General features: G+C 41.3%; 1 protein-coding gene across 1 annotated transcript in view; it reads right to left on the reverse strand.

The window, feature by feature from the left end:
- UTP18 (UTP18 small subunit processome component) overlaps positions 1 to 18,216 on the reverse strand; it is a gene marked incomplete at its 3' end in the record, with an annotated part of 32,809 nt that extends 14,593 nt beyond the window's left edge. The window contains exons 1-10 of the mRNA XM_080713410.1: positions 17,854 to 18,216; positions 16,194 to 16,306; positions 14,472 to 14,570; positions 11,689 to 11,756; positions 6,687 to 6,775; positions 5,035 to 5,160; positions 4,540 to 4,714; positions 2,222 to 2,322; positions 1,858 to 1,948; positions 507 to 630 (exon numbers count right to left, since the gene is read on the reverse strand). Of these exons, the coding sequence (XP_080569536.1) occupies positions 507 to 630; positions 1,858 to 1,948; positions 2,222 to 2,322; positions 4,540 to 4,714; positions 5,035 to 5,160; positions 6,687 to 6,775; positions 11,689 to 11,756; positions 14,472 to 14,570; positions 16,194 to 16,306; positions 17,854 to 18,201 (1,334 nt within the window). The 5' untranslated portion in view covers positions 18,202 to 18,216. The remainder of the gene's footprint in view (positions 1 to 506; positions 631 to 1,857; positions 1,949 to 2,221; positions 2,323 to 4,539; positions 4,715 to 5,034; positions 5,161 to 6,686; positions 6,776 to 11,688; positions 11,757 to 14,471; positions 14,571 to 16,193; positions 16,307 to 17,853) is intronic.
- Between the last annotated feature and the right edge of the window lie 4,913 nt (positions 18,217 to 23,129).

A 23,129-nucleotide genomic window follows, 5' to 3' on the forward strand; every position in this document is an offset into this window, starting at 1 on the left:
AAAATAACCAAAGTTGACTTATTCTATCTTATCAATGGCAAGATGAAAATTACAGGAAAACTTGATGTGGTCAGATGGATATTTCAAATGTAGGAAAATACCCTGGCGTGGTGGCGCACGCTTGTAATCCCTGCGCTTGAGAGGCAGAGACAGGAGGATCGCGAAGGTTCAAAGCCAGCCTCGCTGGCTTAAGAGACCCTGTTCCCAAATAAAATATAAAATAGGTAAGGGAGTGTAGCCCGGAGGTAGAAGGGTTCCATTCCTGTGCCACCAAAAAAGTTGAAAAATATACAGTGATTTAAGCTATCACAGAATTTTCTTTGCTAACACAGACTACTATTAATGTAATTACTCAACATTTCATCAAAACAAAGCAAAAAGCTTACCTGGGTTACTGATCTCATATTACTAAGAAGTTTATAAACAGAGCTACTCATGTACCATCTTAGTATACTGACGTCCTCTCTAGCACACATGACCCAGGTTTCATGAACCTCTCCACTCACCCACAAGCCACGTACTGTCCATTCTTCGATGTGGCGATGCTTAATCCACGTAAACTGCCTTCATCAACAAATCTGTTCAGGCACTTCCTAGAGTTCACATCCCAAACGTAAACGTCCCCATCATCTGTATGAAAGAGCCAAAGAAGTGTTTGGTTAATTTTGCTTTAAACTTGAAAAGCAAGTGAACAGACATTCCTTAGTCCCTTCTTTAATAGTCCAAGGAAATACATAACCAGCATAACCCTCTAGCCTCTAGAAACCTGGAATAAAAATATTTCTTGTATACAGTCACACACATAGAAAAGTATATCAGTTAATTAACTAAAAAACATCTTTCAATTTACAACTTAAAAAAAAATCACACTTAATTCAAGTTGAGCTTTTAGAAAAAGCATCAACATTTCACTTGAATTACTGGAAAAAAATCTGAAGGGGAAAAATATCTATCAACAGACATTAGAGTACATGAGGCCTGGTGATTCTGACATCAAAAGTTTGATGACAATGTAGAGGGAAAAAAAGTGAAGAAAGAATGTGTCCAGACCACAAACAATTTATAAGTTAATCAAGACAGCACAATTAATGTATTACCAAGTCATTTAAAGAGTAAGAAATAAATATGTGTAAGCCAGGCACGGTGGTGTACTCCCGCAATCCTAGGACTTGGAAAGCTGAGACAGGAAGACTACAGGGTCAAGGCCAGCCTCAGCAACCTAGTGAGACAGTATTCCAAAACAAAAATAAAAAAGGCTCAGAGTGTAGCTCAGAAGTACAATGCCCCTGTGTTCAATTTTCAGTATATAAAAAAAAAAGAATGTAAACAAGAAGCACAAATAATTTAGAAAAAGAAATATGCACACAAAAGAATATTAAATACGAAAAGACTGCAAACATCTTCATGATGGAAATAGCCATCTAACTGCCCAAATCAGTCCTCCTCCTTTCTTCCCCCTCCTACAGTAGTTGTTGGTGATCACACTCTTCCCCACACCATTTCTGTAATGAATCCATAACCACCTCAAAGATGGCTCCTCACTCCTTATTTATCCCTTCCTTTTCTGTGGATATCACTCCAAAATTCACCCTTTATATGTACATGCTCCCAATGAAAACTCTGTGAATTTCACTGCTTTAACTATTTCTTTGACAAATTTTCCTAGACTGGAGTGGGTGTACAGAATACGTCAACACTGCACCTTTCGTGAGTAGCCTATCATTAGTAAAACCAACAAAAATTAAATCTAAACTAGATATGACTTTCTTACTAAAACAAGAAAATTGGAAATCAAGTACGTTTGGTAAAATCTGAAACATAAACACAAATTTCTCTCAGGTCATTAACTTAACTTACCAGAAGAGGTATATATTTTCTTACTATCTGAAGAGAACGTGGATGCTGAAACCCTTCCATTAATCTTCACACTACCAATCAGTTCTTTGGTCTTAAAAAAAAAAATACTACTTAACAACTGTCAAAGAGGTGTAGAGACAAAAACAATCTAGCTAGATTAAAACAATATAAGTCAATTTTCTAAAATTTTCTTGACTGCTTTTCTATACTCAGAAGTTCCCAAACTGCCCATAACTTTTCCCAACGTCTCACCTGCGCTCATCTACTTGAGATACAGATGTAAGGACGCCGAGTTAAGGTTCAAGACCGTCCCTACACTAATATTTAATCAGAAAAGAACAAGCAACAACTATGAATGCCTCACCTTCATTGCTAACAAATGAGAATACCCAGCAACACCACTTATGAGCAAGAAGGAGCCATCTGGGGAGACTTCAAATTTCCTCACTATTTTTTCTTTCAGACCTAAAAAAGGAGATAAATTGATTAAAATTTAATATGGCTTCTAATAAAGTTATCGTCTGACAATCATGTCTCTTACCCTTTAAAATGTCTACCACAAATAAAGCAAAACCCAGGCTCAGATTCTGAATAACTCTAATCCCATTCATCACTAAGAAGGACCCAACATAAAGTCACTACAAAGTACCTGACCAACTTCTCTTTGTTCTCTTTGTAAGCCAGAGATTCAGCTCCCCAAACAATAACCAACTAGTTTTCCAAATTCAAGCAGTAATACCTCCAATTAACAAAATAGACAAATTACATTTCCTTGTGAAAAAGTTCATTACCAGAAGGGAAATACACTGTCGTTAGAGGCAGCCAAAAACGCATAACATACATGAACTCTTGGAAGGCCACCTACTAAGCATCCTATGATGAACAGAAGTACAATCTTAACTCCCTGGGTCAAAAAAGAACTTATAAGGTTTCAGTGTGTTCAAGAGTTGATCAACTTCTCAAGATGGAGTCATGTAACCAGGTCACATGAGCTAGGTATATAAACCAGAGTCAACTTACTCATTTACAGTGGGACAGGTCCCTCTTCCCATGCCTAAAAGGTCTGCACTGATTTTATCAGGATGCTTTGGAGGATCAAGTTACTCACTAAAATGTTTCCTAATGGAAAGGATAATTAAGAATGGGTACAACTGGTTACCTCCAAAGAAGGTGGCCAGGGAGAAGGAGCAGAAGAGACTTCACTATCTATCTAACTGTACATGTTACATTTTGTGCCATATGAACCTTCTGCCTAGTCAAAAATATTTTTTTTGCTTAAATTTAAGTTTCTCTGTTAAAATATTGATTAGAGAAAAAAAATATGTGGTGAAGTACTGTTCTCCTTACAAAAAAATGCTGGTTAAGGTTCTTGGAGACCATCTAGAACTCTGGGTTATCACCTCTGACAGGTTAATGGAACACACATTTTCCATCAATTCCGTATTCTGCATTTTCATACTAGCATTTATGACAACCAGTTGGCTTGAATTCACTTTCATCCACTAGTAGGAAAATAACTGTAGAGAACTATTCATATCCTTTAATAGCCACGCATGTGTACAGGGACACTGCCAGAGAGCTGTGGCTTCTGCCAACACTTATCTCCCCAGATTTATGATTTTAACCCAGCCAACTCCACAATGCCTTTGGTTCCCAAAGGAATCATGAAGGTGTCACACTATATTTTGTGGCACGGTGGTTAAAAGAATACAAGGAGAGAACGGATAAAGAAAAATGATACATAAACTCTTTGCTCGATATTTATTTTTTGGCAGTTCATTTTTTGAAACACTTAAATACCTCTAAAAGTAGTGCCTTTCTTCCTTTAGTATAAATCAAACTTTATTACAATAAACACTAGAATTAAAGGGTATCCAGCCAGGCGCGGTGGCACACGCTTGTAATCCCTGCATTCGGGAGGCTGAGACCTGGAGGATCGCGGTTCATGGACAGCCTCAGCTACTTAGTGAGGCCCTCTGCAACTCAGTGAGACCCGGTTTCAAAATAAAGAATAAAAAATAGGGCAGCGGGTATAGCTCGGAGGTCAAATGCCCCTGGGTTTCACCCCCAGACCCGGAAAAAAAAAAAAGGGTATCCAAACTACTTATTACAGAAGTAAAATAATTTTCTAAGGAAGTGGAACCAGGTCTTCCAGCTCCCTGGCTCATGCTCTTTCTGGTGCCTCAATTGCTTACTTTACTATAGAATAAATGCAACTACTTCTCTGCCTAGGGGAACTACTTCTCTGCCTAAGATCATTCCATAAGCACTCAATAAAAAAGTCAATTCTCTGGTTTCATTCAAAGGCATTATCTCAAAACAATGATACTTTCCAAATATTATAATTAAATAAATTCTTACTTTTAAAAATTACCCTCTCAGCCCAATGTGGTAGTGTACATCTGTAATCCTAGTCCTTGGAAGGCTGAGACAGAAGGATCAAAAGTTCGAAGTCAGGCTCAGCAACTTAGCCAGGCTCTCTGCAACTTAACAAGACCCTGTTATCAAATGAAAAATAAAACAGGGCTGGGGGTGTATCTCAGAGGTAGAATACCCCTGAGTTCAATCCCCAGCACCACAAAAAATAATAATTCTGGAGTGAAAGAAGTAATCATAAATCCTGCTAAATGAACTCAATGCGGGCCAAGGGATGGTCAGAAATAAACTGAATAGAAATCTTACCTCTCACTTGATGCACAGGAATTAACTTTCCAGCTATCATATCATAGACATAAAGAACCTTGCTGTGAATACTTGTGGCTAACACTTCTTCTCCATTAGCACTAAAACAAGCCTTAAAAATTGGAAACTTGTCCAAAAAGATGCTCTGGATTTTAGGATTTGTTTTGCCATCAACCTAGAAGTACAAAACATTTCTTTGAGTTATTCTATGGCCCCCATAGTCTGGTAGTAAACATTTCACTAGTCTTCATTTAAAAATCCATTACCTTCCAGGGTGGTGACGCACACGTATAATCCCAGCGCTTGGGAGGCTGAGACAGGAGGATCACACAGGTTCGAAGCCAGCCTCAGATACTTAGTGAGGCTCTCAGCAACTTAGTGAGACCCTATTTCCAAATAAAGTATAAAAAAGGTCTGGGATTATAGCCCGGAGGTAGAAAAGCCCCTGGATTCAAGCCCTAGTACCACAAAAAATAAATAAATAAAAATCCATACCTGAAACAATGACACAGAGTTATCCAACCCAGCCACCATCACAACCTGCGCACGTGGATGGAACTGCACTGACGAGATCTGAGCAGTAGTAGGCCGTTCGGCATTAGCATGCTGGCAGTGTTTCATCTGTGGGAAAGTAAAGCTTTAATTTTATCAATTCAAATGGGTTAACATCATTTAGAGCATGAAAAAAAAAAATTATTGCTGAAAACACAGGAGATTTGGGATGACAACTAAAAGACCACAGCTCTGACACCACCAACAAATCATTCCACTACACAAGAATCTATACTTACCATCTTTCAAATGAAGAGATTAAATCACTAAGGTCCCTTCTATGTCTAGAAGTCTGAACTTATTAAGCATTCTCAGAGCACCAGCATCCAATCATTTCCTCAAGACACAGTCATTTGGGTTGGAAGACTTTCACTTCTAAGGAAATTTTACTTAAAACTCCTACTCTGTCATCTCCACAATGGTGGGACAAGAAAGAGATGCACCATGTAGTTGTCCCCACAGCTCTAGGGATAGCAGGGATGCTATGTTCCCTCGGGGTACACAGTGCTAGTTTAAAATGGTGATCTGTGTATCACTTGGACTATGTTCAGTTACTTATTTTCCTTTTATAGGTTTTCCCCTTCATTAACTCAACTGGAAACAAAGCAAGCAGTATGTGTACGTTTAGTCCAGAACCAATGGATTAAATTATGTAAAATAAAATACATTCTCAATGGAAGTGAATTCCCCCTATGAGCAGCAGAATGGTTTTCTTAACTGTGGGTGAAGCACAGAATCACTCTGCCTCTGGCAATTTACCACAATAGTTCCCCTGCTCTATCTAAATGCACATGCCATTTTATAATGGGGAGAATATGTCATTAAGAAGTCTGGACAGGAACTTAGCTAAAGCACTGAGCTGGATAGGTGATTGGTTACCACAATGAACCAGCTAGACAGAGTGATTAGAAAGTAAATAGTGTAGCCCACTTTATGTAAAGTCCTTTTCTAAGGTGCCATATCTGAGCAGAAAATAAGTTGGCCACCAGCAGTGCCTGGAGGCCAGGCAAAAGGAATACCAAGAGCAAAGGTTCAGAAGCAAGAAAGGACCCAGTTCTTTCAAGAAACAAAAAAAGTGCTTGCATGGCTCAAGTAGGGAATAAGGGGAAAAATGTCTGAGATGAGGCTAAGGGTGTGGACAGAAGCCAGATTATGAAAGGCAGTGTGGACAACAGAAATTTATGTTTCAAAAAGTAACAAAATGATGTGACTTGACATTTTATTTTTGAAAACTCCCTCTGGATACTATATGACAAATGTTTAGGAAGAGAAAATGTGGGAATGGAAAAACCTATCACTAAACCACTGAAGTATGTAGGTGAGGTGACAACAGTACAGAGAAGGCTGCTACCAAGGGAAATGAAGAAAAATTCAAAAGGAGAAATCATTTTGGATTCCTAGTATTACTGGGGACATAATTTAAATCTCGATCATTTTTGCAAAAGGAAAAAAAAAAAAAACGCCAACAAATAATTACAAGGCAAAAGTGGCAGCAAGCACATTTAATGATATATACTAGAAAGCATGTATCTGTAACTGGGAAGCAGGCTGGACTTCAGAGGTAACTGGACAGGTCCCAATTCACTGTCGCTCACCTTCAAGATTCCTCTTGGAAGAGAAGTCGATGTGGAAATGAAATTCCCAGTCCTTTGCAACAAATCATCTTCATCCTCTTCACTTTCATCTAAGTCAAACAAACCCACAATGCGGATCTTCAGCACCAACCAGATGGCCTGTTACCTACCCAAAACCTATTTCCAATTTCAATTTCCCTCCAACCACTTTTTTAAAGCTGCAATTAGTAAAAGCAAAACAGCAAAATACACTTATAAGAAAGGAAAACGATGAAAGTAAAAATCAAAGTCTGGTTGGAATGGAAGAAATACACACAGAGGGGGACCAAAGATGAAGTGAAATGAAAGGTTAAATAAAGCCAGTATTTCATTTAAAAAATTCTTAATTACAGAAAAATTAGCAAAGGATGGACAGCAGATATAGCTTAACAACACACATGAAGAAGTAAAACTTCATTTAGCTAAAAGATCATTGTCACGACCTGTGTATCAGAACTTCAAAGAGCTAAAAGGCAGATTTCCCCCTAGACTTGACCGATGATTCAGCAGGGAGCAGCTGAGATACTGAGCAGAACGTTTAAACACTCGTGGTGTTAAGAAGGCAAAAACAGCACCATAAAGAACTCTAAGTTTCTTGAGGGGAATCCGGTAAACCACCAGGCTTTGGTTGAGACCACAAAAGGCTACACATGGGATTAGGAATTAAATAAATTATTAAGAAATCTGCAATGAACTGAAAGCCAGCTTCTTTGAATCTTCAGTTCCTCACTGGAATAAGATGCTGGGATTGCTTGTGCCATCTACCCAGAAACAAACATACAAACCTTGATCCTACACCTAATTAAACCACATTACTTTTCCTATCAAATGTCCAGCACTCTGTGTCAATGCTGACCAAATAAGATGACAACTAAAACCGAACATGAAACCAAGTCTCTGCATAGGGGTTATCAGACACAGGGATTTAAAAAGTACGAGAATAAGTACTATGAAGCTCAAGCAGAACACACAGCAACTAAAATGATAGGAGGGGTAGTGAGTTAAATTAAAACAGTAAGCCAGGAGCTGTGTGTGTACTTGGGAGGCTGGTACAGGAGGAACACCGGTTTGAGATCAGCCTCAGCTGATCCTAGCAAGACTGTTACAAAAAATAAAAAAAGCTGGAGGTGTGTAGCTCAGAGGTAGAATGTCTCTAGGTTCAATCCCCAGCACCATTAAAAAAAAATAAACACACAAAATGAAATTAATTAATTAAAACAGTAAAAATTGCCAGGCATGGTAGTACACACCTGTAATCCTAGTACTTGGGAGGCTGAGATAGGATACAGGTTCAAGGCCAGCGTCAGCATTTAGTGAACTCTCAGCAACTCAGCAAGATGCTGATTCAAAATAAAAAATAAAAAAGGGCTGTGTGTGTAGCTCAGCATAGACTGCCCAAAATCCATAATGTTAACTGTTTATTTCTGGGCTTCGGTAAATTAATTTTGCCAGTTTTTTTCCTTGTTCTAAGGATTAAACCCAGGGCATTGTACCTCTGAACTATATCCCCAGCCCTATTAATTTTTTTTTTTTAAACAATCTCACCAGTTTCTAAGGGCCTTGCTAAGCTGAGGCTGGCTTTGAACTGCAATTAGCCTGTCTCAGCCTCCCAAATGCTGTGATTACAGGTGTGTACTACCATGCCCATCTATGGTTACATTTGAAAGAGACTTCTTCTCTTAAAAAGAAGCTCAAAAAGTACAGATAAAGACATGTTTAAGATAATTGTGAATCTGAGTTCTTATCACCATTCTATCAGTAACTGTACCTTGAATAAGTCATATTATTTCTTTGACACTATCCCATCTGTAAAAACAAAGGTACAGGCTGGTATATCCCAGATGGTAGCTGACTGGCTAATTGCTGACTTACCCATTTCCTTTTTCTCCTGAGCACAAATCCAAACTATAATTCCTGGCATCCCTTAGGGTTAGTGTGACCTCATGATTGGCTTCTGACCAATACAATGTAGACAAAAGTATCATGTACAACTTTCAGGTGAGGCCAATAAAAACTTCCTCTGGGTGAGCCTTTCTTTCTTTCTTTCCCCATGAGCCAACTGACAGCAACATCTTGGGCAATATTGGAAAGCCCAGCCTAAAGATGGCAGACATTCTGCCAATCAGGCTCACTGAGATAGAGCGTCACCTTCTTACCAGCCCAAATTTTATATGCAAAAGAAAATAATTTCTAGTCAATTAAACTACTGGAAACTGAGGAGTTTTCTCTTTCAAAAGGTACCACGCCCTTTTCTATAATTATATGTAACTAAAATGGTTTTGGTTCTATAAACACAGCACTCAAAATGGATGATAAAACTGTTCTCATACAGGAGACTGGTGACCTAGTGTCTAAAACTACGTCCTATAAAAAGTATATACGCCAAGTATGGTGGCACACACCTGTAGTCCCAGTGCCCGGGAGGCCAAGACAGGACTTTAGGACAGTCTCAACGACACAGTGAGACTCTCGGCAACCTCGCCAAGATCCTGTCTCCAAACAAAAAATTTTTTTAAAAAGGACTGGGGTGTATCTCGGAGAATTCCCATAAATTCAACTATCAGTAAAACACACACACACACACACACACACACACACACACACACACACACACGGAGAGAAAGAGAGCACGAGTGAGCACGCGCTAAAGGAACAATAAATATTTAACACAATAAGAAACAAACTTAAGAGATTCCCCAGCCAGGTGTGGTGGCACACACTTGTAATCCCAACGTTTGAGAGGCTGAGACAGGAGGATCACAGTTTGAGGACAGCCTCAGGTACTTAGTGAGGCCCTTTGCAATTCAGTGATTCAGTGAGACCCTGTTTCAAAATAAATAATAAAAAATAGGGCTGGAGGTGTTGCTCAGAGGTACAATGTCCCTGCATCCATCCTCAGTACCACAAAAAAATAAATAAATAAAAATAAAAAAGGAGATACTGCCCAATAAAAATTTTTTTTACATGAAAGAGAACTAAAATAACCTACATATGTTCAAAAAGTAGGAGTTATTGATCCTAAGTTTCAATATAAAAATGAAAACAAAGTCTAACAGTTCCAAAAAAGAAAGAAAAGCAAAGAAATTAAACATAGTGGCACAATCCTATGATCTCAATACTTGAGAGGCTGAGACAGAGGATTATAAGTTCAAAGGCCAATCTGGGCAACTTTCTGTCTCAAAAAAATTTAAAAACCAAGGCCGGGCATGGTGGCGCATGCTTGTAATCCCCGCGCTTGGGAGGCGGAGACAGGAGGATCGCGCAGGTTCGAAGCCAGCCGCACTGGCTTAAGAGACCCTGTTTCCAAAAATAAAAAAATAGGTCTGGGAGTGTAGCCTGGAGGTAGAAGGGCTTCCAGGAACCCCGGTACCACCAAAAAAAAAAAAAAAAAAAAAAAAAAAAAAAAAATTTTAAAAACCATTAAAATTTTTTAAAAAGGGCTGAAGGTATAGCTCTGGGGTAGGTGGCCCTGGATTTCCATCCCCAGTACCACAAAACAGGGGAGAGGCAGAGTGAGAGATAGTCTAGTAAAGAGTATGACATTATTTGATATATTTGAACAGAGGACAATATTGTAGAAGACTCTTGCAGTAGACAAAGTTAGGCCTATCACAGATTGCTTTAGCCTCTAAGAGCATCTGACTGGAAATAAGAAGGCAAATTTCTACTTAAGACCAAGCTTTTAACAGAATTATATGAGATACTGGCTCCCTGTGTGGGCTCTTTGTACTTCAAGATCCTAAGGGCTAAGGGGGTAAGAAGAGGGCAGAAGAGGTGGCAATCAGCTCACAAAACAAGAATGCTAAAAAAGAAACTCCTACTTTATGTGGGAGGATATACTCTAAACTTCTGAAAAAATGTCAAGGTTCATTCCAACTCTGAAAATTTAACTCTCAGCACACAAAATGTTGGCTAAGCCATCTGTTATTCATAATATCTAAGTCCAAGGATCTTCAAACCAGCAAAGAGTAATGATGTAAAGCAAATTTAAAAGCTGGAGTTGAAACATGGATTTTTATGAATAATCATCTGGATCTGACCTGACATGTGCTTCATGGAAAAACATCCCATTTCCAAGTAGACAACTAGATTAGCTCCCAGTGTGCGGAGGAAGCTCGATTACTCCTTTTCCCTTAATCCTATGCTATTTGCACAGTTCTTCTGAGAAAGAAACTAAGTCCACCACCTTTTATTTTTTTTTACAATACAAAATACATTACGTGCTGAATATCACTTATTGGAAATGCTTGGGACAAAAAGTGTTGTGGGTTACAAATGTTGGAATATGCACAATGAGGTACTTTAGGGATGGGGTCCATATCTAAACAAAAAATCCATTTGTTTCATATACACCTTAGAAATACAGCACAAAGCCAGATGTGGTGGCACGTACCTGTAATCTCAGTAGGTTTGGAGAATGAGACAGGTAAATAACAGGTTCAAACCAGTCTCAGCAACTTAGTGAGGCTCTCAGCAACCTAGCAAGACCCTGTTTCCAAATGAGAAATAAAATCAGGCTGGGGGTATAGCTCAGAGGTAGAATGCCTCTGCCTCTGGGTGCAATCCTTTTATGAAAGAAAGAAAGAAAGAAAGAAAGAGAGCGAGCGAGTGAGCAAGCGAGCGAGCAAGCAAGCAGGCCTGAAGGCAATTTTATGCATTATTCATAATAATTTTTGTGCAGGAAACAAGTTTCATGGTATGGCATTTTCTACTGCAGGCATCATAGTGGTGCCCCCAAAATTTCAGATTTTGGAACATTTCATCAGACTGGGGATGCTCAATCTATATTAAGTAAGCCTTACACTATTTTTAAAAAAAAATAGCTTCTCTCAGAGAAATGGTAGACTTCTAAGCCAAACCTAAAAACAAAACCAAAAAAAAGGACTCCTTGAAACACTTGGTTCAAGAAATCTAAGAAAGTTCAAATAAAACAAGAGGCAAACAGACTTAGGTCACTAATTTAAACAGAGAAATCAACACCCACCATCTGAAGATATTTTCCGCTTCCTCGCCTCTGCCCAGGCAGGCACACCCCCCATGGCATGCTGGAATCTAAGCAAATAAAAAAGAAAGAAAGAAAATAATCACTGTATACATTTAAAAAATAGGCCTGGTTGGTGACATACACTTAAAATCCCAGTACTTTGGAGGCTGAGACAGAAAGATCATAGGTTCAAGGCCAGGCTCAGGAACTTAATGAAACCCCTCAAAAACTTTGGAAGACTCTATTACAAAATGAAAAATTTTTAAATTTAAAAAGAGGTGGGGTTGTAGAGCTCAAGGGTAGAATATCCTTGGGTTCAATTCCTAATACCAAAAAACAAAACAAAACAAAAAAACACCCTTAAAAGTACATATGGAGCGCCGGGTGTGGTGGCGCAGGCTTGTAATCCCCATGCTTGGGAGGCAGAGACAGGTTCAAAGCCAGCAGCGCTGGTTTAAGAGACCCTGTTTCCAAATAAAAAAATATAAATATAAAAATAGGTCTGGGAGTGTAGCCCGGAGGTAGAAGGCTTCCAGGAACCCCAGTACCACCACCAAAAAAAAAAGTACATATGGAATTTCTTCCGAAGAAGTTACTACCTTAAACAGAAGTTATCTTTATTTAACATCAATTGGCTCTCAGCTGCCTTTACTGGAAACTTCCATGAACCTTTACCCACCTAAATAAGTATGTATCCTGGATATATACAGGACACCTGGATACATGACTGTTGTTAATTTACATCTAGTTACATAGCTGGCTATTTGCTTATATCAACCCAGTTCAGATACCATGACTAAGTAAAGAAGTCCCTTTGTGGTTATAAACCAATGCTTTAGTACATACACGACTGAACGTGTCTGAAAGAAAATGATCAAATTGGTAAGAACATACAAAACTTCATTCTATGTCATTTGAATAAAATGGAAGCATTTAACTCTTAAAAACATAAGCTTAGGTCAGGCGTGGTGATGCACACTTGTAATCCCTGCACTTGGGAGGTGGAGACAGGAGGATCGCGCAGGTTCGAAGCCAGCCTCACTGGCTTAAGAGACCCTGTTTCCAAATAAAATATAAAAAATAGGTCTGGGAGTATAGCCCGGAGGTAGAGAGAGGGTTTCATAACCAGTACCACAAAAAAAAAAAAAAAGCTTCAAAAGAAGCGTAAAGAGCCGGGCATTAGCGCACACCTGTAAGCCCAGAACTTGGGAGGCTGAGACAGGAGGGCTGCAGAATCAAGGACAGCCTCAGCAATTTAGTGAAACTTATTGGCAACCTATCAAGACCCTGTTTCAAGACACAAATAAAAAACACTGGGGAATGCAGCTCAGAGGTAGAATGCCGGAGTTTAATCCTCAGTACCCCACCCAAAAAGGATAAAGTAGGTGGAAAAGGGCAGTCATTTTAATTTTTTAACTCAGAAGTATAAATTAGCCCACCAAAGTAAATCCATTAGCCATAAACTAGAAAACCAGACAAAATATATGAAACAACTATTTTATGTTATTGGCCAAAAAGCAGCACAGGACCACGATCTTTGAGATAAGGAAAGTACACAGGTGAGGCACAGCACCACCACCAGGAATTGTCCCCAATGGCACTTGTAAGACCCTACCACAAACCTGCCTTTACAGAAGCTGGGTGAGAATGTTCAATTCTAAGCTCCACATTTATGAGATGAGCTCCGTGCAATCTGGCAAAGAACTACAAGCCAGTCTTAAGCTGCACCATACCAAAGCCTAGACATTTCAAGTTCCAGTCAATAAGGCGGAAAGTCCTTACTAAACACTAAGCATTTGTTTCCTGGGGGAGTGTGGCTTGGAGGTAGAATATAGACATGAAGGCCGGGCGTGGTGGAGCGTGCTTGTCATCCCCGCGCTTGGGAGGCGGAGACAGGAGGATCGCGCTGGTTCAGAGCCAGCCGCGCTGGCTTAAGAGACCCTGTTTCCACATAAAAAAGTTAAAAATTAGGTCTGGAAGTGTAGCCCGTGGGAGTGTATCCTGGAGGTAGAAGGGCTTCCAGGAACCCCAATACCATAAAAAAAAAAAAAAGAATATAGACATGAAGGAAAATCTCCTTAATTTTAGGTTATGTACACTGAGAAATTTGGGGGATAAAGCGTTGTATTATCCACACCTTACTCTCGGATAGCTTGGAAAAACATATATACTCCCAATAAATAAATATACATAAATGTTAAAAAATTCAAAACAAGGTGCGCAGGTATTTAAATTGTAAAAATTTTCCTATTGTGAATTTTGGGAAAGAGTTTACTATTTACGAACAAACGAGCAAGTTAATAATAACATTACTGAGCTGGACATGGTGGTACACACGTGTAATCCCAGTACTTGAGAGGCCAAGACAGGAGGACCACAGGTTCACAGCCAGCCTCAGCTACTTAAGTGAGGCCCTGCACAACTTAGACCCTGCTGAAAATAAAAAATAAAAAACAGAACTGGAGATTGAGCCTGGGTTCAATCCCTAATACTGCAAAGTCATAATGATAATAATAGTAATAACAGTAATTCATTATTATTATTACTGGTGATATGTGGATGGTAGCATTTCAAAATTTCTTCAAAATTTCCTTGAATTTGCTGTAGGCTCTGTCCCCTGAAAACTGACATACAGTCACTGCCTCCAACAGCAATGCTCTTCTGTTTCAAAATGGAAATGTGACTCTCCAACAAGCTGTTGCAGGCAAAGACAGAACAAACCAAAATAAAATACTGGTTACATACCTGTAATGATTTACCAATCATTCAAAATGGATACTTACTCTTCTTTTAATCTCTTCTGAAGTTTGTCTTTCGAAAGTTTATTTTCGCTTGCATTTTTCATCATATCTTTACGAAATCGATTGTTCGCCATGTCAACCCTATAAAGATACAGAATATTTTAAATGACTTTTAAAAAGTCATTATAGCCGGGCGTGGTGGCGCACGCTTGTAATCCCCGCACTTGGGAGGCGGAGACAGGAGGATCGCGCAGGTTCGAAGCCAGCCGTGCTGGCGTAAGAGACCCTGTTTCAAAAATATAAAATAGGTCTGGGAGTGTAGCCCGGAGGAAGAAGGGCTTCCAGGAACCCCGGTACCACCAAAAAAAAAAAAAAAAAAAAAAGTCATTATAAACTGATGCTGCCTTTAGTACTTTGAGAAAACATGTATTAGAATTTAGAACAGAGGTTAATATTTGTGAGATGTGGAACATCTCACATGCACATTCTTCCTCCTTTGGCGTCTCTAATAATTCTGGATCACCTAGCTTTTGCCAAAAACTCTTCATGACTTATCTAGAAACCATTCTCCAAAATAAATCCCAGGTGAGTCAAAGTTAAATACACAAAAGGGAAACCTTAAAATACTATGAACAAAGTCAGGCAGGTAATCTGTACTGAGTGCATGCCTGTACTCTGTACTGAGAGGCTGAGACAGGAGGATTAACAAGCATAAAGTCACCCTAGCAAGTTAGTGAGACCCTGTTCCCAAATAAAAAACAAATTAGAGCTAGGAGTGTAGCTTAGAGGTAGAATGCCCTGGAATTCAATCCCAGCAACACACACACACACACACACACACACACACACACACACACCATGAAGCCAAGCATGGCAGCTTACACCTATTATCCTAGGACTTGGGAGGCTGAGACAGGAAGACTGCAGGTTCAAAGCCAGCTTCAGCAACTTATCAAGGCTCTCAGCAAGACATTTCCAAATAAAAAATAAAAAGGAATGGGGATACAGCTTAAAGATAGAATAATTTTTTTTTAAATCTACAGATTTGACTACCTAAAGTTTAAAACTTCTGTGCACAGAAAGCTGAAGAAAATCTTAATATGAAAAGTTTAAAATTTTAAACTTTTTATATAAAAGTTTAAAATTCTCAATATCTAAAAAACCTGGTGTGTGTGTGTGTGCCTGAGGATGGAACTCGGGGGCATTCTACCTCCAAGCTACACACCCAGCCTGATTTTTATTCCCCTGGGTTTAATGCCCCTGGGTTCCATCCCCGGACCTGCCAAAATAAAAAGTAAAATTACTAAATTAAGTATACAGTAAATTTTATTTATTAAAATATGCATCATATCCTTGCTTTCTCTTAAGCCTTTACTCACTTTTAGGCACCATGCTAAAAATGCTACATGCACTATTTAATTAGAATGGCCTTCTGATACTGTTACTATCATTATACTCATCTAATAAACAAAAATAAGTAGAGTCAAATTTGCCATGGTTTAGAACTGGGCCAGTTAAGGAAGAAAGCTTGAGTCTAACTCTGTGGGCCATTCTTTTAGCAGAAGACACAGGAACCGGAGTATGGCGGCAATGTAATAGTGATTCTCCCTCAGTGGTGGGATTACAACCAACCTGTTCTATACAAAGTATAAGATATTCTTCATGCCTTCATAGAATCAGGTTTTTTTTTAAAGAGAATGGCTATAAAACCTGTGAAATAACTTAAAATGTCCAGGGGGATTCTGAAAAAGTCAGAAAACTTACATTTCCTCATCTTCATCTTCTTCATCCACCCAAACTGGCTTCTTCTGGGGGGGGAAATCATCTTTCGCTTCATTTTCAACTTCAGAGTCATCTAAGTCATCATGTACTTGAACCTACAGAAGAAGGAACACCTTTCAGCACAAAGTTTTCCTTTCCCCAGGTGGCAGAATCCCACACCTTACAGTTAGATGGCTTAAAGAATGCTTTGTTTTTATAGCCTTCTGATGAAATAATGGGATGGAATGCTATGTCAAATGCCAGAGTTCTAGAAGCAGAAAACAAGGACAGAGAAAGACACCTTCAGCTGGACAAGTGAGGCAAGCTGGAACAGTGCCGGAAAGAAAATCGACATGCTGAAAGGAAAAGACCTCCTCAGCCAAGAACCAAAGGTATGTTAAAAGATGGAGAAAGTGACAGGAGAAAGGCCAATCTACAGAAATCAGGCGACAAGAGGCACATCAGTGTCAAAGGTAACATAAGAAAATGTCTTAATTCCCTTCTCATATACTTAAAGTACATTTCTTCTTTAAACCATTCTTAATTAACCCTTGTCTACTTATAAACTTCATATCATACAATCAATCCATATCATAAAAATCCCCTCGAATGTAAGCTTGAGTTTTCTCCAACCCAGCAATATTCCGGTGACTTCTATCTGCACTAGTGGTTTAAGATCCTTCAAAGTCCAACGAATTCCATCTCGGGAGGAAGGCTGTTCTTCCGGATTACAAAACTGTCACACGGTTCAGCGCATTTCTGGCAATATTTATCTGCCAACATATTGGATTTTACTTATCTCCTTATTCCGTCTCTGCCACTAGTGGTTACACAAGCTCCAAAACAACAGAGATTTCTGTCAAGTTTTGTTCATTGCTGTGTCTCATCAAGTGCCTAGAACAATTCCTGGAAATTCCAACCTGGGACCAAAACCCAGGTATAAAATAAATGAATAAGCCAGGCGTGGTGGCTCACGCTTGTAATCCCAGCGCTTGGGAGGCCGAGGCAGGAGGATCGCACAGGTGCAAAGCCAGCCTCAGCTACTTAGAGGCTCCCAGCAACTCAGTGAGACCCTGTTTCCAAATAAAATATAAAATAGGTCTGGGAGTAGAGCCCGGAGGCAGAAAAGCCCCTGGGTTCCACCCCCAATACCACAAAAAAAAATAAAATAAAAAGACGAATGACTAAAAAAGTGCAAAAATTATAATCACCCAGGGCTTGCCATGGGCAGGATGAGTTCTGTGGCACCCAAAGACTTCCAAGTATTTACCGAACCGCGCAGGGAAATGGCTAAAGCGCAGATTCCCAGGCTTGTGATTCCATCTGCGGGACGGAACTCCTGAATCACTGGAAAGGAAGCGCAGCAGGTGACCAGACCACCAGGCTGAGTCCGGGCAGAGGACGTCGCAGCCGGGCTGCTAACGCTGCTCACGACGACTGCCGGCAAAATCGTGTTTGCGCGCCTGCTGGATACTAGGCGCGGCCAGGGCCCGCCCAACTTTCCAGCCCAGCGCCGGGAGGCGGGGTGCGCGCGGCGGCGCCCCCCCGGCGCCCGCGTCCGGCGGGCCCGCTCCCTCCCACCTGGGCGCCCGCAGCCGCAGGTCGCCCCGACTCCGCCCCCGAGCCCCGCCGCCCGCCCCCCCCGCGCCGCCGCCGCGCTCACCCGCGGGCCCCGCAGCCGCCGCAGCAGCGCATCCTCGTCGTCTTCGACGTCGCCGAAGACCAGCTCCTCCAGGCAGCGCTCCACCGCCGGCTTGTCGTCCTCCAGCGTCCGGCGATTACGCTGCCGGAGCCGTCTCTCCTCCGCCGCCGCCGCCGCCGCGACTGCGGTCGCTGCAGCTGCCGGGCTCGGGCGGGCCGGCGGCGTCCGCTGGGATGAAGGAGCAGCTTTTCGGGGCGGCCCGCCCTTCCCCGCCTTGGCTCGCCCGTCCGGTTTCATCGGAGTCTTCCGGTCTGGCTTTGCACCGGCTCTCCGGCCGGTTCTGGTCCGGCTCCTCCGTTCGGGCGGCATCCTTGGATTTGAGAAGAAATGCTGGCGCTCACGTGGAGCCGCCGCGCGCATGCGCCCAAGCGCCTCGCTGGCCGCCGCCGCCGAGGGCCCGAGGGACCGGAAGGAGCCTGCGCAGCCTCTGGCCACGTGACCCACACTGGCTACGTCACTCCCCTCTGCGGCCAGCCCCGCCCCCTGTGGGAGTTCCTCCGGGAGGGCCAATCTTCCGGGTGTAGGGGGAAGCGGCGTGACTGGAGTGGAAAATTTTTCAAACACAACTTCTCAAAAGCAGCATATTGGAAGGAGCGCCAGAGAGCTAGAGTACAAACGGAGGTGACTGAATGGAACTCCCCTTCCTTCTGATCTTTTAACCCGCTCGGCCTCGCACGGGCCTCGGTTACCTTTTCTTCCCTTCGTCTTGGTACGGTCCTGAGAGTACGGCGCCTGCCGAGGGTCCCACGCTGGAGCAGCGAGAGGAGGGTATGTAGGGAAGTGGGCCAATCGGGGCGCGGGTCACGGCGCAGGCGCAGGCGCGCTGCGGAGGGAGGGCTATGCTAATGTTGTTGATATCCTGGGGCCACCCGAGTTAAAGGGGGGAAATCCGGGGGCTGCCGCAGCCGCCGCGGGTCTGGGCCCTGCCGGGGGGGCCCCCTGTAATCGCCGCAGTCCCAGGGAGAGGCGCCTGCCCCCAGCTCGGGAGAGGGCTCCGCGGGCTCGGGGAGCACGGACAACCCCTACCCATGAGGCCCTGATGGAAAACACAAAGGATCTGGTGAGAGCCGAGCGCGGCAGCCGCTTTGTGTGCCAGGTGGGGGGAACGCCTGCAGCTCCCCGACCCCTGGAACCCCGCAGCCCCCGGACCGGGCTCCCTGGCCTGCTTCTCCCTCCCATGCCCCCTCCCCCTGCCAGCCGTTAAACGATTCAGGGGTTCCCCTCCCCCCACCCCCTCTGTCCCAGTCTCCTTTGGGTTCTCTTCACTTTCTGGGGAAGAAATTCTGAAAAGAAAGTTTTTTCTCTGCGTTCCCCTCACCCCCACTTTGGCTGGGCAGAAAGGTTGGATCCGACACTCTCTTTTCTAGGCTCCCAGGGTGGGAAGATTGGAGTCCTCACTTTACTGGGGGATGGGGATGGGGATGGGGAGAGACAGCTTGGGTGGTTTGTAAGGGAAGATGTCTATCCGTTTGGGGGCCAGTGCCGCGAGGCATTTTGCACGTGGAGGTGGAAATATTGAAAGGGGGCGGGGTGGGCACATGTGGTGGGAGTGGTGTTTGATAAGCAGCCTCCTAGGCTGCTTATTTAGAAGGGACCCTAGTCGGTGGGCTTCAAGGACCCTTGCGTTCTCTTTGTGAAATAAAAATCCTAACATTTCAGAGTCGGAGGAGACTTTAGAGGTCACCCAAAGCAGCCGTCCCCTCTGCAGCTTCTGACAAGTGGTAGGTAGCCTGGCCTCTATTTAAAAGCTTATAAACCCTTGAATGCTCACCACTCCCCAGAAAAGCTGCTTCTGTTTTCTCAGAAACTCTAGTTGTTGCTTGCCTACCCTTATTAGACCCTTCATTCTCACTCATGTCCTGGTTGAGTTGCTCCTTTTTTTTTTTTTTCTTTTAACTTCTTAAATTTTCTCTCACATCCTCCTCACCCACCCACCGCTCATTGGCCTATATTTTGTCTGCCAGGAAAGAACAGCAGGGAAGTGGAGGAAGGGGAGGGGGAGGGTTGAGATAGTGAAGGCCAGCTGAAAACTCTGCTGGGTCAGTTTCAAGTAAGCTGGCTTACCTCTTTGAAGACGGTTTTCCTACAGGAAATTAGGGAATTACAATCAGGATTTTGGTGGCTGTTTTCTTTCACCCTTTGAAGTAAGAAATTTCAGCAGCTTCTTTCTAGCTGTTCTACCATAAAACACGTTTACTTGTTGCCTAAATCACTTTCCCTAGAGGTGCCTCAGATTCCTCCTGGGGATAATAGTAAAGTTGTTGGGAGCTTCACCTGATCGAGGGAGAGCCGGAAATGCTCCTCCTCATCATTTTAACCTGTGTTCCACTCAAACTAGTCTTCCCTCCAAGGCTTCCTCTTCCCAAATTGTTTTAACAACTCTTTAATGAGATATGAAACTCAGACACCATTTCAGCTTGCTTAGAGTCTGCAATATTTTCAGTGCTTTCTACATTACTATGCAACCCCTTTTTATCATTTGGTAATTCGGTTTCAAATAACTTATCCCTCCATGTTTTTGTAATGTTCTTCTTATAACCAGCTATTCAGCCTCCCGTAGTTTCTTTGGCTTAAGAATCTGGGGGACACATGTTTTCCTCTTCCAAATATGGTGAAGTGGGAGGCAAGACATAATGTGGAAGTAATACGACTGGTCTAAAAGCCAGCAAATAAATTTTATCCTAACTACCCAATCCCCGGTTTGTTTGTTTATTTATTTATTTATTTATTTATTTATTTATTTATTTTTGGTGGTACTGGGGGTGGAACCCAGAGGCTGGCTTCAAACCTGTGTGATCCTCCTGTCTCAGCCTCCTAAGCGCGGGGATTACAAGCATGTGCCACCACGCCCAGCAGTCCCCAGTTTAAAATGTTACAGCACAGGCTTTTTTTTTTTTTTTTTTTTTAGCACCCTCCTCATGACTTAGAGACTTCTACTTTGCCCATGGTTAGAAAGAAAATGATCTTTTTTTTTGCACCACCTCCTCTAAATAGCAAGTAGCTTCTATTTCTGTAGAATCCCATACTCAAAACTTGTGAATACCTTGCAAATTGTGGCAAAATCTGTCTTGAATAAGTATTGTTCATAGTGTCTAATGTCATGTGTTTTAACCATCGAAACTTTGATGCATAATACTTTAATCACTAGACTTTAACATGGAATTAGATACAGCAAAAATGAATAGAGCTGTATAATTGTGTCTTGAAAGTATTAATATGGAGTTTCAGGTTGTTTTCCTGCTTATATTAAATACAAACTGTTATGACATAAGTTGACTGACTTTGGAAACATTTGCTCTCTAAACATACTAGACAGGAACAACTGGTTTTAGGTTTAAAGGTGCTGCTATATTTTTTAAGACTTGCTTATATGTCAACCTTATTATCTAAGCATGCCTAGACATTCACATAGTGTCCTAACTACTTAAGATTTTTTTTGAAATTAAAGTATTTTAAGTTGATATAAAACATATAACAGTGGTCAAATAAAGGTAAAATTATAGTTTGTAGGAAAAACAACATACTAATGTCATAAACTGCTGAATTACTTAGCACCAGGAATGCTCAGAGATCTGAGTGACCACATTCTAAACTTAGAAGAGTCACTATTCTTCCAGTGGCTCCTTGTTTCTCTTTAAAATGTTAACTAGATAAGATTTAACCTTTCACAGGTATGATTTGGAATAAGTTAATGTGTCATTAGTCTCCAGCTTTCAGTTCTGAGAGAGAAAGAAAAAGAAATGAGGACAATAGAAGAGAAAGGACTTAAAATAGATACAAGCTTAGATATGTTTTAGATTGCTTTGAATCTTATTTTTTAATACATTTCAGTTTTAAGGATACATTTCTCTTCTTGCTTTACTGTAACCAACAAGTAAAAGCCAAAGGGCAATCATTCCATTTGGGGAAAAACAAGCCTTGAAAATGAAGTAGAATGAAGTGACACCATGCCCTGGTGTTGTCATAAGGGCTGAAGGGTTGATCTAGAATGTCCAGTAGAACTTTCTGTAGTGGTGGAAATGCCCTGTATCGATGCTCTTCAATATGGTAACCACTAGCCACCTATTGCTATTGAGCTTAAAAGTGTAGCTAGTAAAGAACTCAATTTTTATTATGATTTAATTGACATCAATTAAATAGCCACATGTCTTCTGCCAGATTGGACGTGTGTAGAGCACTTTTTCCAGGTTTGCATTGGACTCACCTTGTAAAGACTCTCTTAAACATGTGTACCCCTCTCCTAGATATAGTCATTCATTAGTTCTACAGTAAGGTAAAAACCTTTAAAATTGGTTTTTAATGTACACCCCAGAAAGTTCTTTGTTCAGGTTAGAGAAACACAATAGATTTCTCAGCTCCTTCCTAGTTCTTACATTAGTGACAGTAATTTAGAATTTTGTTTGGTAGAAGTGAGCTCTGGACAAAGTCAACAAACTGGTTGAGCTCTTGTTCTGCCACTTTCTTATTTGTGATCTGAAACAAATTGCCTAATCTCTTTGAGCTTCATTTTCATCTGAAGTATTGGGTGAGTCTTGGCTCTTTGACTCCCTCCTGAGGTTTCTATAAATCCCCTCTCAGATGTGATGACTACTATGTAAAAATATGAAGTTTCACCAGCCGTAGTTGTACATGCTTATAATCCCAGTACTTGGGAGGCTGAGATGGAAGGGTCACAGATTGGCAGTCAGCCTCACTACTTAGGGAGGCCCTGCACAACTTAGTGAGACCCTGTTTCCAAATAATAAAAAATAGGGCTGAGGGTGTAGTTCAGAGGTACATTGCCCCTGGGTTTAATCCCCAGTACCACAAAAGAAAAAGAACTAAAATATTGGTCTGGGGGTATAGCTCACAGGTAGGATGCCCCTGGGTTCAACCCCCAATACTGCAAAAAAAATAAAAATAAAATAAAATTGCTATATAAAAAACTATTAATTTATACTGAATTATCTAATGCATACTACTATTATTATAATATTGGTTATATATACTCAGTTTATTAAATTATTGTGGCCCAATTATTTGGCCACAGTTTGCAGTCTACTTATAGAATGGGCATATGAAGTCCAATACTTTTATGTATTTTTGGTTCTTAGCATCATAATTTGCATATATTGCTCAATAAGTATTGGTAAGTAGAACCTATTTCTAAATTTTTAATTAGCTAATTACAGATTATATTATGTACCAAAGAAATATCCCCTTTTTATATGTATTCTTATGTGTTCAGTTCAATTTTA

Source organism: Muscardinus avellanarius (genome assembly GCF_963383645.1).
Source record: "Muscardinus avellanarius genome assembly, chromosome: 16".
Taxonomy (NCBI): domain Eukaryota; kingdom Metazoa; phylum Chordata; class Mammalia; order Rodentia; family Gliridae; genus Muscardinus; species Muscardinus avellanarius.